At 44.2% G+C, this 17,978-nt stretch overlaps 1 protein-coding gene across 2 annotated transcripts; it reads left to right on the top strand.

Moving 5' to 3' along the window:
* Positions 1-335: 335 nt before the first annotated feature.
* LOC147635285 (hyperosmolality-gated Ca2+ permeable channel 2.3-like) lies at positions 336-15,145 on the top strand. 2 transcript variants are annotated; one of them, XM_086802526.1, is made up of 10 exons: positions 336-823; positions 9,325-9,471; positions 9,646-9,709; positions 10,151-10,360; positions 11,107-11,301; positions 11,393-11,691; positions 12,186-12,462; positions 12,559-12,834; positions 13,570-13,803; positions 14,471-15,145. In XM_086802526.1, exons 1-10 carry the CDS (start codon positions 522-524, stop codon positions 14,636-14,638), a joined length of 2,172 nt encoding a protein of 723 aa, XP_086658652.1. In that variant the 5' UTR covers positions 336-521; the 3' UTR covers positions 14,639-15,145. The 2 variants fall into 2 exon arrangements, with proteins under 2 accessions (XP_086658652.1, XP_086658651.1); XM_086802525.1 differs by lacking the exon at positions 9,325-9,471 and having other exon boundaries at positions 355-823.
* Positions 15,146-17,978: the final 2,833 nt, after the last annotated feature.

Below are 17,978 nucleotides of genomic sequence, written 5' to 3'. Positions count from 1 at the left end.
TTGTTCGAAAAGATGAATTCGGGTATTGTAATCACATGAAAATGCAATTAATTAATGACTCTTCTAATAAGTTTTGAATCCACGGGAATTATTGGAATCACAAATAAATAATATGTATGGTTTTCTTGTCTTCCTCTTTTTAAATTGAGAGAGATGATTTTCTTGGAAAGGTGTGAGAAGAAGCATAATTAATTTGCGAAGAAATAAATGCGAGAGAAGAATATCAAAAATTGAATGCAACGGTGCCCAAGGAGAGAACACGCGGCGACCACGGGCGAGGCCACGTGTCCGTAAAAAACGCATATTTGCTCCCCGAAAGATTAGGGGGGGGCTAAACAGCAACCCCATATTCCGAAAAGCCCGTGCAGCAAGAGCAGACAGAGGCTGCTACCCAACGACCACAAGCCCCAACGCACTGGCGCGTATCAAACGCCAGACCCTCATTGGCCAGCCTGGATTCCCTTCGGTCTCTGGTTTCCTGGTACTGTTTTCGCGTCTGGGGTAGAAGCATCTGTGACGCCATGTCGGCGGCCACTCGTGTGTCCGGCCTTGTGACCTCGGCGGTCATCAACGTTTCCCTCGCGGCCGCCTTCTTCGCCCTCTACTCTGTGTTTAGAAAGCAGCCTGGTAACGCCAACGTCTATTTTGCCCACCTTATCCTCACAGAGAAGAGGAAGAAAGCCCCCTCCTCTGCCCACTTCTCTCTTGCTAACTTCATCCCTTCCGCTGGCTGGGTCAAGAAAGCATGGCAGCACTCTGAAGATGAGATCCTTGACAGCTCCGGCCTCGATGCTGTGGTCTACCTCAGAATCTTTCTCCTCTGGTAAGCATCTCGAATTATTTGTTCTCCATTAAAACTTTAAATCTTGAAATTTATAGGGTTTATTTATTTTTCTTGCCTGTGCTCACAGCTTTGCCTGTCTTGGTTTTTTTTTCCTTTTGGGAGGGGAAGGGGGGGGGGGGGGGGGGGGGCTAATTTTTCTTATTCTTATGTTTGTTTAATTTGGGTGGGGAAGAGGCAGCAACTCTTTCCTCTTTTTTTTTCATGGTCGTTTTAAAAAAGGTTTGATTTTTTGTTTCTTTTTTATTGGGAGGGGGTTGGAATCTTTTCGTCCTTTTATTGGGGGTTTTTTCAAGTCTCTTAAAAAAAGTGGGAGGATTATGGCCATGGGCTTCAATAGAGGGGAGGGGAAACATTGTGCCTGCAATGGATCTATACTGGTGCAGATCCATTGCTTGCCTCTGCCTGGTTAAAGGCTTTCAGAGATCCATGATTATAATCATGTGGACTGCTGGTCTGCAGTCAGTTGTTGTGAAGCCACATGGCAACTGGGTCTGTATAATCAGATTGTAGCAGGAGATATTATAAATTGGACTGCTGGGTCTGCAGTCAGTTGTGAAGCCACATGGCAATGCCTGTAATCAGATTGTAGCTGGAGAGTGGTAGTGCCATTGGTTAACACTGAATTTTCCTAAGGGAGGAGTACTTGAGCCTTGGAGGTGTTGTGGGAGAGCTCGACCATGACAAATTCCATGATGTCACGTGCATCCCGCACTTGGATGCCACGTAGACATTTCTGTACAGAAGGTGCAGGACCTGGGATGGTGAACTTGTCCCATGTGAGCCCAGTCCGGGACGAGTCAGCCAGGGATCCATCTTAGTCGTCCGAGGTCAGGTGTGCATTGTCCTGCACATGAGTCCAAGGTCAGGTGTGCACTGTCTTGCACATGAAACAGTGCCAGTCCGCGCTGGGAGTCTCTCTCTAGAATGATGTCAGTGGTTCTATGTATCTGGTATGGTACCGGATGCCAGATCACTGAGTAGATAGTGGTTAGGACAAGGGGCCAGCCCATAGGGCTACCCCGGATCTTAGTGTGGGCATGGGAATGGTGTAGAATCACCCCCATGAGGGCCAGGAAGGCCCAGGCTGAACCCACCAGCCATGGAGGGCTGTAGGACAGCCCTAGGGCAAGATTAAGGCAATTTCCAGGAGATTACAGCCTTTATATGGCTGCTGTAGGGCAAGTATGGGGCAGCCCATACAGGCTGCCCAGCCCTTGGATTGTGGGCAAAAGCTGTGCCCAGTCCTCTGGAAGCAGGCGCATGATGCCCAGCCAGTTAGGAAAAAAACGCAGCATTTTATGTGATTTATTTCAGCATTAAATGCTGGAAATTCAGTCGTGGGAGTATTTTATGCTGGCCGATTGCTTTAATGCTGGCCGACTACTCATGATTGGGTAGTATAAATAGGAGAGTCCATAATCCCAATTGTTCATCTCATTATTCACCAAGAGCTCAAGCAAATCAAGGGCTAGACAAGCCAAGGGAATTGCTAAGCAAAGGGGTGGAGAACTGAAGGTCAAGGGCAGGGATTTTCCAGCCAAGAAAAGGTCCAAGATTGCTGTATTTTCTTTTAGATTTCTCATCATTCTAATAAAGCAAATACACCATCCGTGGTGGGGGCCCTACAGAGGGTAATTGGGACCCAATACTGTGTCCTCTCCACCTCTCCCTCTCTCTCTCTCTATTTTCTGCACTTCTCCTTTCATTTTGTGTGTTGATTTCCGTCGCGAAAAGAGTGCTGAATTCTGAGTATTGAAGTTACCGATTTTTCTCCGAAGCTTTCGCATATAACAGTGGTATCAGAGCCTACTTCAAGTACAAAGATTGAGCAAAGAAACCAAAATTTTTTCTCGCTCGTGTGGTTGGTTTTTAGACGCCAGTGGACTACCCCTTTCGGAGTGACTCCTGTCCCTCGAAGGACGGTTGGTTTTTAGCCTCCGGAAGTCTCCCACACAGATAATGGATGGTTCGATTGCGTTTCGGAAAGGAATTGTATTTTCCTGCTATGGCGAGCTTCGACGACGAGAGAGACCAAGAAACATGAGACCAGAGTGCACCAGGCAGCCCAGCTAGGGCACCAGGCTTAAGTGTCACAGACATGATCCAGCAGATGATGCGAGCAATCGCAGAACAGACAGCCAAGTTGGATGAGCAGAAGGCGCAGATCTTGGCTCTGGAGGAGCGTACCCGCTCTCCAGCGTCGCGTTTTCCATCTCCTCCTCCCTCTCCTTCCGTACCCCAGATACCAGATCCTCGACACAGGGACCCTCTCGTGGGGTCACAGCCGCAGCCAAGCTCCTTGCTTGAGTTGCAGATGCGTGCATTGGAAATCCGACAACGAGAAGACGATGCCATGCGACGCGTGGAACACGAGTGTTACCTCAGAGCTTTGGACGCCAGATCGACACCGGCGGCGCCCTCGAATCATTTTCTCGAGAAAATGAACTTTAGTAAGTATAATGGTAAACTTGATCCCACAACTCTTTATTCATGGTTACATCAATTTGAAGCTTACTTTGCTGCAGTTAGGAAAACAGATACTAACAGAGTGATCTTAGCCAGTTGGTACTTGGAAGGTGAGGCCATTCCTTGGTGGACCCAGTGGGCTCATGCCCACACCAGAGTAGGTATGGCAGCTTATGTGTGGGACGAGTTCGTCCGCGACCTTAAGCAGCGGTTTCTACCGCTCCTCTACCTTGAGCGATTCGAAGACGAGTTCAGGGGAGCGCGTCAGAACGCGCAACCAGTCCTTCAGTTTGCCAATAAAATTTCGACTTTATGTCTGCAGTTAGGCTTATCTGATACGGACAAGAAAGGGCAGTTTTTGTATGGCCTGGACACGCAAATCCAATGGGAGGTGCGTATGTTTAGGCCAGCCACCTCTGAGGACGCGCAGAGTGCAGAAATGAAACATAATGGTGGCAAGCCCCCGACTTCCCAGCCGGCTTCTCCCAGGGCTACCGCCTCGGGGAGCAAAAGCCAGAACCAGACGGGGTCTTCCCAAGGACGACAGAGCCCGGGAGCCTCTGGCTGCAAGAACTCGAACAATGCATCTAAGCTTACTCCAGACCAGAAAGCGGAGGCAGGCAAGACATGTGGCAAGTTAAGTGCTGAGGAACTTTCTCAGTACAAGAAGGAGGAGGGTATATGTTTCTTTTGTCATACAAAAGGACATACTTCTCGGGATTGTCCGAAGAAGCCTGCAAAGGCCGCCGCCGCCGCCTCCACAGCTTCCGTGGTGAGCTCAGCTCCCACACAGACCCCAGCAGCTAACCCTAGTTCTTCAAACCCCGGTGCTTCAGTTGGAGCAATTATTAGCCGGGAGCTCGAAGATAAGCAGAAGGGCGCCCATGACCACGAGTATGAGTGCAACAAATTGCTCAAGTCCTTTGGCTACATAGGTGGCCAAAGAGTCGTTGTCTTGTTTGACAGCGGCAGCATGGTGGATGTGGTCACGGAACAGGCCGCTAGGCGTGCACGTTTCGATCTGACTTCGGTGGACAAATAAGTTGAGGGTTTTAGCACAGGCATGACAACGAGCGTCAAGTATGAAGCTCTAAGCGCTAAGTTAGTGATTCAGGGCATAGAGTTTGTGCGTGACTTTATGGTTGTCCCTCCTGTAGGAGTAGACATAATTTTGGGTATTCAGTGGTTTCACAAGTTTCCCCCTGATGTCAAGTGGGACAAGCACACGTTCCAGATCAATTGGAATGTGTCAAACGCCCCAGTGACCATTAAGTGTGAGCCAGGAATTCTGAACTTTCCGCTCATAAGCCACTTACAGGCTAAGCGAGCAATCAGGAAAGGCGCACAGTGTGCGATGATTTACATCCAGACAGCCCAGACGGTGGCCAGTGCTTCCGGGAAGTACCGGTTCTCCATGAAAAGTTCCAGAAGATTTTTCTTTGGGACAACCTCCCTCCCCAGCTCCCCCCGTCCAGACCGGAGGACCACAAGATTGACCTCCTCCTAGGCTCGGAACCTCCGAGCAAGTTTCCGTATCGCCTTTCTAAGGCAATGGAATCGGAGTTGGACCGCCAACTCCATCCGCCCCAGCGTGTCGCCATTTGCAGCACCGATCTTATTTATCAAGAAAAAGGATGGGTCTTCCCGTTTGTGTGTCGATTATCATGCACTCAACAAGCTGACTATCAAGAGCAGATTCCCGATGCCTCGAATTGACTATATTCTCGAGAGGCTGAATGGAGCAAAGGTGTTCTCGAAACTGGATTTAAAGAGTGGGTACCACCAGGTGCGGATTGTGGAGGGGAACATCCCCAAGACAGCCCTCCGTATGGAACGGGCCCACTATGAATTTGTGGTCATGCCATTTGGCTTGACGAACGCCCCAGCTACGTTTAACCGCATGATGATGCGTGTTTTCCGGGAGTTGATTGGAAAGTGTGTTCATATTTCTGGACGACATACTAATATTTTCAGCTACGGTTGAGCAGCATGACATTGATGTGAAGAAAGTCCTTAAGTTGTTGGAAAGCAACGAGCTCTACGTCAATGAAAAGAAGTCGGAATTTTAGCTGTTCCAGGTGCATTACTTGGGATATATAATTAGTGCTGAAGGCATTCGACTTGATCCGGCTAAAGTGGTCGAGATTGTCAACTGGGAAGTACCTCAGACAGCCTATGACATCATATCATTTGTGGGTATATGCCAGGCATATTCCACCCACATCGACAAGTTTTCTGACCTCTCGGCAGATCTCACCGATTTGCTAAAGGGAGTGAAAACAAGAAGGCAAAAGATTCGAATGACTCCACGAGCGTTGGAGGCATTCCAGAACCTCAAGGTGGCCTTATCAAAAGCACCTTGTTTAGCACTTGCCTCGTGGGACGAACCATTTCAAGTGATCACCGATGCGAGTAACATCGCAATTGGAGGTGTATTGCAACAACAGAATGGTCATCCAGTAGCTTACATGTCTTGTAAGTTACTGCCTGCCGAGAAGAACTACTCAGTCTATGATCGTGAACTCCTAGCAGTTATACAGGCCTTGAAACATTGGAAACATTTCTTGTATGGCCGTGACTTCGAGGTTCGCACTGACCATCAGGCATTACGCTGGATTCAGACAATGCTAAGTGCACAGTGGAGTGATCGACAACACTGTTGGAGTCAAATATTCCAGCAATTCGGTGGAATGATTTGAGTACCTTCCAGGAAAGGCCAATCCAGTGGCCGACGCTTTGAGCAGGAAGGGACAAGTGTCTACGATTCAGACCACTAGACTTGACCTTGTTGGTACAGGACTAGAGGACATGAAGCACACGTACGCGAACTCCGAGGAATTCGGTACTCAGTGGGAACAGGCATTGGATGCCACAGGACCATGCCATTTTCTGATAAGCGATGGTTGGCTTTTCTACAAAGGCCGTCTATGTGTCATGAAGTCATTCCGGGCAGCTTTTTTCCATGATGCCCATGACGCCATTATAGGTGGTCATAGGGGCATGAATTCGACTCTGGAGAAATTAGAACGGCAATACTATTGGCCAAAGATGAGGCGTGATGTGTTTACATATGTACAATGCTATGACATTTGTCAAAAGGTGAAAGCTCCTCGTGGAAAGAAGATAGGGTTGTTACAGCCCTTGCCAATTCTTGAGGGTCCTTTCCAGGACATTTCAATGGACTTTGTCACAAATCTGTCTCCCAGTCCGAGTAAGTGTAATACGCAGTGCTTAACTATTGTTGATAGGTTTAGTAAATTTGTTATGCTTATTCCTTGCATGGCCAATGTGACCGCCGAGGATGTTGCCCAGTTGTTCATTCGGCATTGGTACCCGATTGGCGGGATTCCTAGAACCATAGTGTCAGACTGAGATGCCAAGTTTACCAGTCGTTTTTGGAGGGCATTGTTTGATAATTTTGGTACTAAGTTGAATTTTTCTAGTGCATTCCACCCACAAACAGATGGCCAGACAGAGATATACAACCAGTTGGCCTTTGATGTGCTGAAGTGTTATGTCCACGATCAGCAAGGTAAGTGGGAATCGTATTTGCCTTTAGTTCAAGCTGTTTTGAATGACTCTTTTTCTTCAGCTATTGGCAGGACTCCATATGAGGCAGCGTTTGGAAGACCTTTCCAGTCGTCGTTAACCAGGACTTCGTCTTCAGTACTGGAGGCGAACAGAGTGACGGAGTCTTACCAGGAGATCTTAGAGTCAGTAAAGGACAGATTGGCTAAAGCGCAAGAGGCCTACACTCGACAGGCCAATAAAGACCGAAGGGATATGAAGTTTTCGGAAGGAGATTGGGTTTATCTTCGGATAATGAAGCAAAGATTGAAGCAGGTGGGCAAGCGATGCCCAAAGTTGTCTTTCAGGAGCTTCGGACCTTTTCCCATCCGGAAAAAGATTAATGAGGTGTCTATGCAGTTAAAGCTACCTCCGAGTTGGACTATGCACGATGTATTTCATGTCAATTGGTTAAGGCCATATGCAGGTCCACCCCCTTCAGTGGTCAAAGACGAAGCGGAACCAGACATTGTGGATGAAGCAGAAATTATGGTTCCAGAACAGATCCTTCTGCACCGTTTCAAGCATGGCTCAGGCCGAAGACTACGACAGATCCTCACGAAGTTTCAGTACCGAGGAACTCATGAAGCGGTATGGCTCGACAAAGAGTTTTTCGAAGACTATCCGGCGTTATTAACGGATTATTTGGAGGCTATGCAGCTTCCGTCAAGTTAAGCAGAAGGGGATGTCACGTGCATCCCGCACTTGGATGCCACGTAGACATTTCTGTACAGAAGGTGCAGGACCTGGGATGGTGAACTGGTCCCATGTGAGCCCAGTCCGGGACGAGTCAGCCAGGGATCCATCTTAGTCGTCCGAGGTCAGGTGTGCATTGTCCTGCACATGAGTCCAAGGTCAGGTGTGCACTGTCTTGCACATGAAACAGTGCCAGTCCGCGCTGGGAGTCTCTCTCTAGAATGATGTTAGTGGTTCTGTGTATCTGGTATGGTACCGGATGCCAGATTGCTGAGTAGATAGTGGTTAGGACAAGGGGCCAGCCCATAGGGCTACCCCGGATCTTAGTGTGGGCATGGGAATGGTGTAGAATCACCCCCATGAGGGCCAGGAAGGCCCAGGCTGAACCCACCAGCCATGTAGGGGCTGTAGGACAGCCCTAGGGCAAGATTAAGGCAATTTCCAAGAGATTACAGCTTTTATATGGCTGTAGGGCAAGTATGGGGCAGCCCATACAGGCTGCCCAGCCCTCTGGAAGCAGGCGCATGATGCCCAGCCAGTTAGGAAAAAAACGCAGCATTTTATGTGATTTATTTCAGCACTAAATGCTGGAAATTCAGTCGTGGGAGTATTTTATGCTGGCTGACTGCTCATGATTGGGTAATATAAATAGGAGAGTCCATAATCCCAATTGTTCATCTCATTATTCACCAAGAGCTCAAGCAAATCAAGGGCTAGACAAGCCAAGGGAATTGCTAAGCAAAGGGGTGGAGAACTGAAGGTCAAGGGCAGGGATTTTCCAGCCAAGAAAAGGTCAAAGATTGCTGTACTTTCTTTCAGATTTCTCATCATTTTAATAAAGCAAATACACCATCCGTGGTGGGGGCCCTACGGAGGGTAATTGGGACCCAATACTGTGTCCTCTCCACCTCTCCCTCTCTCTCTCTCTATTTTCTGCACTTCTCCTTTCAGTTTGTGCGTTAATTTCCGTCGCAAGAAGAGTGCTGAATTCTGAGTATTGAAGTTACCGATTCTTCTCCGAAACTTCCGCATATAACACATGATATACCTTGCACGGTGCGCACACGCACTGCACGAGCATTCAAAATGTGCATGCAAATACATGCTTGTGTGCATTGAAGTTGGCAGGATATGTCTTAGCACATCAGTGAGGTATGTGAATGTCTTAGGGGATCACCTTGACGATTCCTTAAAGGAGTAGGGAAAGGCCGGGGGGAGGCCATTCCCACCCACAAGCCAGATTTGATGGGAAATGCCCGTGGCTTTTCAAGGCTGCCATTGAGGATGGGGGGAGGGGGCTAACATTCAGGAGTCAAAAAGATGTTGACTGACACCTCAGTTTTTAGAGGATGATAGTGACAGGTCAAATGATATGAATCTGACAGCTCTGCAATGCACAGAATTTGAAGAGTGATGGTGGCAATTGATTCCAGAGATGTGACACATCTGCAAGCTCCAAATTTGCAGGATATTCTTCCTTTTAATACAGGCCAAATGATTGGCTGAGATTCACACTCCGCCTATCCCATCCTTCATGAATTATAAAGGATCAAAGGTGGATGCTATCAATGCCTTCCTTCAAGAGGGCTCAACTAAGCTCTAGTACTTAGCCATCTGACTCAGAGTGATCTATCTTGGAGTTTAGCAAAGGCATGTTAACAGCTATCAGGTTCAATTGTATGTAAAGCTACTATGATGTTCTCTTACATTCCAACACTAACTTGTTTTGATTCTGTCTTGGGTTCCTACAGCCTTCGATTCTTTGGAATATGTACTATAGTTGGGCTCTGCGTCCTGTTACCTGTAAATTATTTACAAGGAGATGTAGGTATTACCACAATAACAACCGATGCACTTGACAAATTCTCAATTTCGCATGTTTCAGATGGCTCAGACAGGTAAGAAATGTACATCTTGAAGCAAGACACAAGGTGGGTATGGTTGCATAGAGCTTGCATATCTGTTATAAAAAAAAAAAAAAACTTTGAAGTTTTCCTCCAGCTAGTTTTACGTTCAATTTGAAAGTTCTTGGGCGTTGTTTATTTAATACTCAGTTGATTCTTATGTTTCAGGCTCTGGGTTCACTTCAGTATCCTCTACTGCCTTTCTTTTCTTGCTTATGGATTATTATACATGGTACTCTCTCTCTCTCTCTCTTTCTCTCTCTCTCTCTCTCTCACACACACACACACACACACACACACACACACACACACACGCACACGCACACGCACATGCACGTGCATATGTGCATGCACACTCTCCCTCCCTCTCTCTCACGCATACACACAAAAAAACACACTCAAACAGGTACACCCATGCAAGATCGTGCATTTCTTATGTGTTTGTTTTGTTGACACATGGTATTGTTTGGATGCTGTATGCATGCTTATTTCATTCCCTTCACACAAGCACCAATCGTATATTTATACTAGGATTATTAAGACTTCTTGTTAAGCCTTATGTGATGGTTGTCTCTATTTATGTTGCATAAAATGTCAAGGCCTTAGAAATATGTAAGTAATAATGAGTCAGTTGTGCAATGTCTACATTTCATGGAGTTTAATCTGTGTGCAGGAATACTGCTACATCACCAAGAAAAGAATTGAATTTTTACAAACCAGTCGACCTCAACTGGATCAACTTACTGTTCTTGTTCGTGCTATTCCGAGATCTAGACAGAAAAGCTACAGTGAACAAGTTGAAGAGTTTTTCAGTACATATCATCCATACACATTCTTACTGCAACACATCATCTACGATGATAGGAAGGTGCAAAAAATGCTGGTACATACACTTGCTGACTATTGCTCTATTCTAAAAGTAGGGAGGATATCTGTGGGCACTTGCTTACTATTGTTTAAAGTTGGAAGGATAGCTCTTTCTTTGTGTGTTTGCACGCATGTGTATCAGAGAAAGAAAAGAAAGAAAATTGTATTAACATCTGCAGAAGGATAAAATGACATACGAGACACAATACATATCATAAAGACAATGTCAGTCTTGAGCTATATCTAGGGTTTAGCAGAAGAAAAAGAAAAAAAAAACATAACACCTACTAATCATTCAGTAGATATCCTCAATGCCAAGCATTGAAAACAATCATCTGGGTGTGGTTTGTGTGTTTGGACTTGAGAAAATCTTCTGTTCCCTCATGATACACTGTTCATTTGTCTTCTTTTTGAGCTACTATGACTTTGGCTAATTCTGCATTCTTCTGCATGAGTTGCATTGGAGTTAGTTCCTCTACAATCCATATCTTTGTGCCTTGAAGTTAATTTGATTGTTTTAGAACCCCAATCTTATGAAGTTTAGTACAATAAGTGACTACTGCATGATTACCTTGTCGTGAAGCTTTGGCAAATACTAGCTCCCAGTCAATTGGTCACACGGCTTCATCATGTAGCTGAGAGAGAGAGAGAGCGAGAGAGATGGGGGGAGAGGCTCCACAAATTTATACTTTATTGCATGGAGGATGTTTGGGTAGATCTCTGAATGGCCTATTGATAGGTGGTGCTGTTGCCTGTTTGCAGCGTGAGGTCCAAGTGCTGACAAGGGAGATTGAGAGTTTAAAGTCAGTGCCATCTGCTCAGAGACGTCCACAGAGAACAGGATTTCTAGGATTCTTTGGCAGCAAAGAAGACCCTCTTAATGTGTATGTAAAACGGGTGGAAGAGCTTAGGCAGAAAATTAAGGAATCTCAGCTGCACTCTGTGCAGGGAGAGAAGGTATGCTTAGTCCAATCCCATGTCTACATGTGGAACATACCTTTGCTCTTTGGTTTTCTTTAGTCTCAATGGATATGATCATCATTTTCAGGAACTCCCTATATCCTTTGTGTCCTTCAAAACACGATGGGGTGCAGCTGTGGCTGCTCAGACACAGCAAACCCCCAACCCTTTGCAATGGGTTACAGAATGGGCGCCCGAGCCGAGAGATGTGAACTGGCGCAATCTTCTGATACCGTTTCCGCGGCTGTGGATGCTCAGGCTAGCAGTTGGAGTGGTTTTTTTCTGCGTAATTATCCTTTTCTTCATTCCGGCTGGTCTGGTGTACACTCTTGCAAAACTCGAGAACCTGATGACATGGTTCCCTTTTATACAAACAATACTCTCAATGTGAGTATCATGACAAGTTATATAATCACTTCATTGAGGCATGCAGCTGGAAATGTCCTTGTTTCTGTCAAGGGGGGTTTACTATCCAAGAATCATGTATGTTCAAAGGGTATTTGAAAAACCCTTGTCTGTGAATATCCTCCTTATAAATTGACCCTTTTTTCTTTTGCAAATCACAATCTTTTCCATAATCTCACAAAAATACACTCGATAAATATATATCCTCCATAAATATGGTTCTGTGATTTTATGTTTTAAAAGGTGTTTATAAAATCCCAGGGACCTTTCCCTAGTATAAAAGTACTGAGAAGTACGCATATCTAGTGTAGCTGTTGTCATGCCCATGGTAAAATGCTGGGTAGTGTATGTGTGCATGCACATTCGTGCTACGATGATTTTTGGACTTGGTTATGGTGTTGCTGCAATTTATATCTTCTGAGTCAAATTATTTATCTTCTTTCAAGAGCTTATCTTGTTTGTTTTACATGATGCAGTCCAGTGGTGAGTTCATTTGTCAGTGGATATCTCCCAAGCCTGCTGCTTACAATCCTCTACTTTTTTATCCCGCCTCTCATGCTGTCTTTGACACGATGGGAGGGCTATCCGTCACACAGCTGCCAAGAGAGAAAGGCCTGTGGTAAAGTATTCTTATTCCTGGTTGGAAATGCATTCTTCCTTGTAACATATGGCTCACTCCTCAGCTTTATTGATCAAGCTATTGAGAGTCCCAGGCAAATACCTGCTCTTCTTGCATCTGCTGTTGCAGGCCAAGTAAGTGCTATATTGCTATAATCAATTAAAATTTTTGTATTCTGTGTTGTGAGGACTGCCTCTAAAATGTTTACCTCTTACATATTTATTTTGCAGGCAAATTTCTTCATGAACTTCATCATGACCAAAGGACGGACAGGCTTTGCAACCGAGATTCTCCAGCCCTATGTCCTTATATTGGGTTTCTTCATGAAGCATTTGTTTGGGAAGCAGCGATACGGACCTCGTGTAGAGCCTCTGAATTACCACCGCACACTGCCAAACTTGTTACTATTCATCTTCATAGGATTTATGTACACAATTCTGGCGCCTTTACTGCTTCCCTTTCTGATGATCTACCTCATTATTGGCTACATTGTCTACCGTAATCAGGTACTCATACCCTTTTTTTTTTTCTTCCTTGTAATTGTGTACATATCTTGATTTTATTTTGGGGTGGGTCAAGAAGAGCTTAATTCTGGTAGTTATATATCTGCTTGCCTTTAATATATCATACATGTGTGGCTTGTATGAGTGCAACATGCACATATATATCTTGGGAATCGGTGAAAGGGAGTAGGATTACCTGACCATTACCATGTTGTGTAACAAGAGGATCTCCTCTGGTAACAACATTGTACATTCAATAAGATTAGTCCAAGAATTTTCTGGCTAGCTCAACTCCTAGCCACTCCACTCAGGGGCATCCTGAGCCTGTGGCTAGACAAACACCTAACCATGATTCGTGACACAAATCATGGGTGCCCATATCTGCAGGACACACCTCTCAGGTGTTAGGCTTGAGTCAGGCATAGGGGCATATTCCAGTTCCTGACTTCCGATGAATGGAAGTGCCTTTAATGACCTCAACTCACTGTCTAAATTAATATGGGAGGTATCCTTAAGGCCACTTTAGCTTATGAGTGAGGTCACTTTACCGAGGGTCATTTAACTTAGATTAAGCAGTTGTAATTGGTGTTACAGGCCCATCGTTAATGCCACTAAGTAGCATCAGCCTAACCTCATCATTCAAGACAAACTAGTTGTCTGTACTGAGATACCTGCCATGGACGCATTTGCATTTCATGTGACTTCATTTTTGAGCCAATGCTGTTGTGGGTATTGCAGATAATGAACATGTACGAACCAGCTTATGAAACTGGGGGTCAATATTGGCCTCATGTGCACAATTGCGTGATCTCTTCAATATTTCTCATGCAAGTAATATGTGTCGGCATATTCGGCGTCAAAAATAAAGCGTCTGCCTCTACTTGTTCCATCCCACTCTTAGCGATAACTCTCATCTTCAACTATTACTGCAATTTGCGGTTTTATCCGGCATTCCTTGACCTTCCCGTTCAGGTAGTTTCTGGATTAAATTCTCTCTCTCTCTCTCTCTCTCTCGCTCGTAATGGTTGGTTGATTAGATTACGAAAATGTAATACAAAGCAAAGGTCGCATGACCAGCTATACAAACAATTACATAGAGGCCATCAGACCGCACACACTAAAGGGCCACATGAGGCATGCCCACCGTACGAAGAGCATGTAACCAGGGGTCAGCTTGCGCCCTGGTGATAACATGTGCATCGATCATCTCTCTCTCTCTCTCTCTCTCTCTCTCTCTCTCTCTCTCTCTCTCTCTCGCGCGCGCGTGCGTGCACTCACACATCAAGATTCACTTTTATCATGTCGTTTGTCTATCTCAAATTTTCACTTTCTACCATGCTGGCAAAAAGCTGTCAGGTTCGTGATGGCTTTTGACCTTGATTGGCTTATTGTCCCCTCCTTGATCCCACAAGGATGGTCAACCATGCGCATGCGCATGTGCATGTGCTTGTGTCTGTGTATTTGTGTCTGTATACGTATACGTCTGTCTTATGCCTATCCCTATGTCTATGTATGTATGTGTTTGTCCATGCCCATCATACGCCATCTACGTCTACTTCTAGTGCAGGAATATTTGTATCATATTGTTGGATTTAAGCCTACTGAATTTTCCCCTTGTTATAACATTGTGTGCATGCAGATTACAATGCCCAAGGACAAAGAAGATGAGCAGAAGGGCTTCAAGGAGGATATACTTGAATCATTGCAGACAGCATATTTATGCCCATCCATGCAGCCCATCGACATGGTTGTACCTGCAGATGGCAAATATGAATCTCTTCTATCACACGCTTATTCTTATGCCTAAGTCTACCTGCAACCTCAGATGCATGTTATGGAGTCACAGCTCATTGTGTGTGTAAATGGAATGAGTGTTCGCTACATCAGATGGTTTGTTATATGATAGATTCCTGCTATGAGAGTCCCAGTGTTAAATGGCTATGAAACTAGAAAGAGTGGTGCTTTGAGTGGAAGGCTTCATCATCCAAGAGGTTTTTTTGAGAATTCCCTCTACACGCACACAACACCACATCATTTTTTTGGACTCAGCTTGCATGGAAGGGCCAATTGTATGGAAGAGTCCTAGCAAGTGCCCGCATTAGGCTTTCTATCTCCTTGATGTTACTGTGAATAGCTGATCAATCCGTGCCAGTATCTTGGACCTTGATGGATAAGCTCATAATTTTTTTATTTAATTGTGAAAAATGAGGGGGTTTACTCAGTATATAGCACATGCGGTTTGCAAAACTCTGAATCTATGGATTACCCTATTGTTAACTTTGAGCAAATATAAGTGTCCCTTTTGTATCAGAAAGAGCCTTGTTTGGAGTTAGTTTGTCTCCACACTGCCTACATCACGCAAGTCAGACCATCTCACCCTCTTCTAACAAGCCCACCAGCCTCAGAGCAGGAGGGGCGTCGTCATCTCGAAGGCCAGACTCCGGAGCACATTTTGGCACCCCGATACAGCGTTAAATATATGGAAACATGATCCTTGATGCTGATGAGTCCATGCCACAGGACCATCTCTCTCTCTCTCTCTCTCTCTCTCCCTTTGAATTGCACCTGATCTTTTTGTGGCCTTCCAAACATTGGAGGGATGGGAGCGTAGAGAACAACATACGTGTGTGGCCAATGGCAAAGTATTCTTATTCCTGGTTGGAAATGCATTCTTCCTTGTAACATATGGCTCCTTATCAAATCAAGCTATTGAGAGTCCCAGGCAAATACTTGCTCTTCTTGCATCTGTTGTTGCAGGCCAAGTCCCATATTGCTATAATCAATTAAAATTTTTGTATTCTATGTGTTGTGAGGAATGCCTCTAAAATGTTTACCTCTTATAGATTTATTTTTGTTGGCAAATTTCTTCATAAACTTCATTATGACCAAAGGATGGGCAACCGAGATTCTTTAGCCCTATGTCCTTATATTGGGTTTCTCTATTTTACAAAGTTTGCATTGAAATATAACATACTATGAGAATCCAATTATCACAAATCCAAACTTAGAAATTTATAGTACTATGTTTACAAGAACAAAAATATTCTTTCTAGGAGAGGCACGTACCTTGGATCGTACCTTGGATCTTGTAAATTGAGGAAGTGTGCCAACTCTTCACCCGCATGAAAGTGTGGTATAGTATTTATATCAATATATATGTTTATATATATGTATGCACATATATTAGTTATGTATTTATGAGAAAGTCTGTACACATTTTTGTTGCTCGTTAACAGAATTCGCATTTTATAAAGTTTTGAAATCAATTTACTGAAATAAATCAAGACATGCATATTACAAAATCTCAAATAACACACCATTGAACTTAATTAATTGATTGTACCATCTTGTTTTCTCTCTTATACTTTCCCACAAGAATCTCTCTCTCTCTCTCTCTCTCTCTCTCTCTCTCTCTCTCTCTACACATACAATGGTAGGTGCTTCTCTCTCTTTCTCTCCCTCCCTCTAGTGCAGTATTGACTTTGGGTGCAAATGTGAAACCTCTCTCTTTGCCTGTGGAGCACCCACAAAACCTCCTCCTCCTCCTCCCCTCTCTCTCTCTCTCTCTCTCTCTCTCCCCCCCCCACCCTTTGATGCAAAGAACAAGAGGAAACTCTCTCTCTCCCTTTGAATTGCACTTGATCTTTTTGTGGTCTACTCCTTCCAAATGTTGGAGGGATGGGAGCGTAGAGAACAACATACGTTTGTGGCCTACTCACTTGATCTTTTTGTGGCCTACTCTTCCAAATGTTAAGAGGGATCGGAGTTCCCCTCTCTCTTTCTCTATCTACCATCCAATGACAACTGGTAGACCTATGGAGGAGTTTTACTTTACTTGCCAGGGGGTGGGTTGCAATTTGCCTAAGGTACCTTAGTGGCATTAAGTAATGCCTATGATAGTGGTCATTAATTATTTGCATACAAATAAAAGTGATTAGGAGCCCCAAAATGACTGAAAAAGGTTATTCATTAATTACTAAGAGGGAGATCGAACACCTTTTACATAAAACACACAAGGTTTCTCTTCTCATGTGCACTAATGCTAAATCTTTTTTATGGAATCTCTCTATTGAACACCAACTTCAACATCTCTCTCCTCTCTCAAGTATGAAGTTCAAGGCACCAACATTAATATCTTTGTGTCTCTCTTTGCAAATTGACTTGCATGCTAGGGTTTCCCTCGCTCTCTCTCTCTCAACAATCAATGGTATGCAATTCACATAAGCTAGGGATTGATCTTTCTCGTTAGGGTTGTCATGTTGGATCTTAGCCCTTAGCCCGATGGTGGAGCAATGGTTTGGGTTTCTCACTCTTGCAAGTAGGATCACCGTTTCTCTCTTGGCTCTCTTAAGTGCACAAAGAGAATCTACACACCCCTTCCCCCCTTATCTCTTTTCATGTGTGTGTGTGTGTGTGTGTGTCTTGGCTGTTTTTCTACCAAGGAAGGGAGATGGATGAAACCCATCCCTCTCTCTCAATAATGTGCCTCCTTAGGAAAATTTTGTAAATATATATGTTCATTTTTTTTAAAACTTCGATGTAGTTTATTGGTAGATTTGATTTTTCATAGATAGTAGATGCATTAGCACTAGTTTGGTACTTGATCATTTAAGTGTCCAAAGACACTTTCATGTCCTCAAAACTTTCTAGATTTATTTTAGTGTATTTTATGAAACATTTCTTATTAGAGTCGATATATATATTAGAAAGGGGTTTTGGGAAAATTAATTATTGTCAAATTGGACATTTTCGTGCCAGTCAAATAATTCTATAAAATGCCCAAGATGTTATTCAAAACATGTCATTTTGGTCATTTTTTTCTAATAAAAATGATGGTTCTTAGAGAAAAAAGTTACTTGAATAGTTTCCTATCACAACAGAGGGTACACTTAAGATGGAGTTTTTTCTTCAAGTTTTGTTGAATTGTGTGCTTAGCGAGCTATTTTGAGACCTTGGTCACTTTATACTTATTCTTATTGCATTAAAATGCCTAATAATTTGATAACAAATATTTTTTTTCCTAACTTCCTACTCATGTATATATGAACCCTCTATAAGAGAAGTTCGAATGTACATATGAAGCCTCTATAAGAGAAGTTCTGATGAGATGTAAAATGAAAACTCCTTGAAAAGGAGACTTTTGATGT

Source organism: Cibotium barometz, chromosome 9, assembly GCF_041138505.1.
Source record: "Cibotium barometz isolate CiBa-2024 chromosome 9, ASM4113850v1, whole genome shotgun sequence".
Classification (NCBI taxonomy): domain Eukaryota; kingdom Viridiplantae; phylum Streptophyta; class Polypodiopsida; order Cyatheales; family Cibotiaceae; genus Cibotium; species Cibotium barometz.
The sequence above is the reverse complement of the archived record's forward strand: the minus strand, read 5'-3'. Positions and strand labels throughout refer to the sequence as shown.

Excerpts from the sequence above, each read along its gene's own strand:
- LOC147635285 (XM_086802526.1), top strand. The coding sequence starts at position 522 with ATGTCGGCGGCCACTCGTGTGTCCGGCCTTGTGACCTCGGCGGTCATC. Across the intron at positions 824-9,324 it reads CTCAGAATCTTTCTCCTCTG|CCTTCGATTCTTTGGAATAT; the intron begins GTAAGCATCTCG and ends GGGTTCCTACAG. Across the intron at positions 11,692-12,185 it reads ATACAAACAATACTCTCAAT|TCCAGTGGTGAGTTCATTTG; the intron begins GTGAGTATCATG and ends TACATGATGCAG.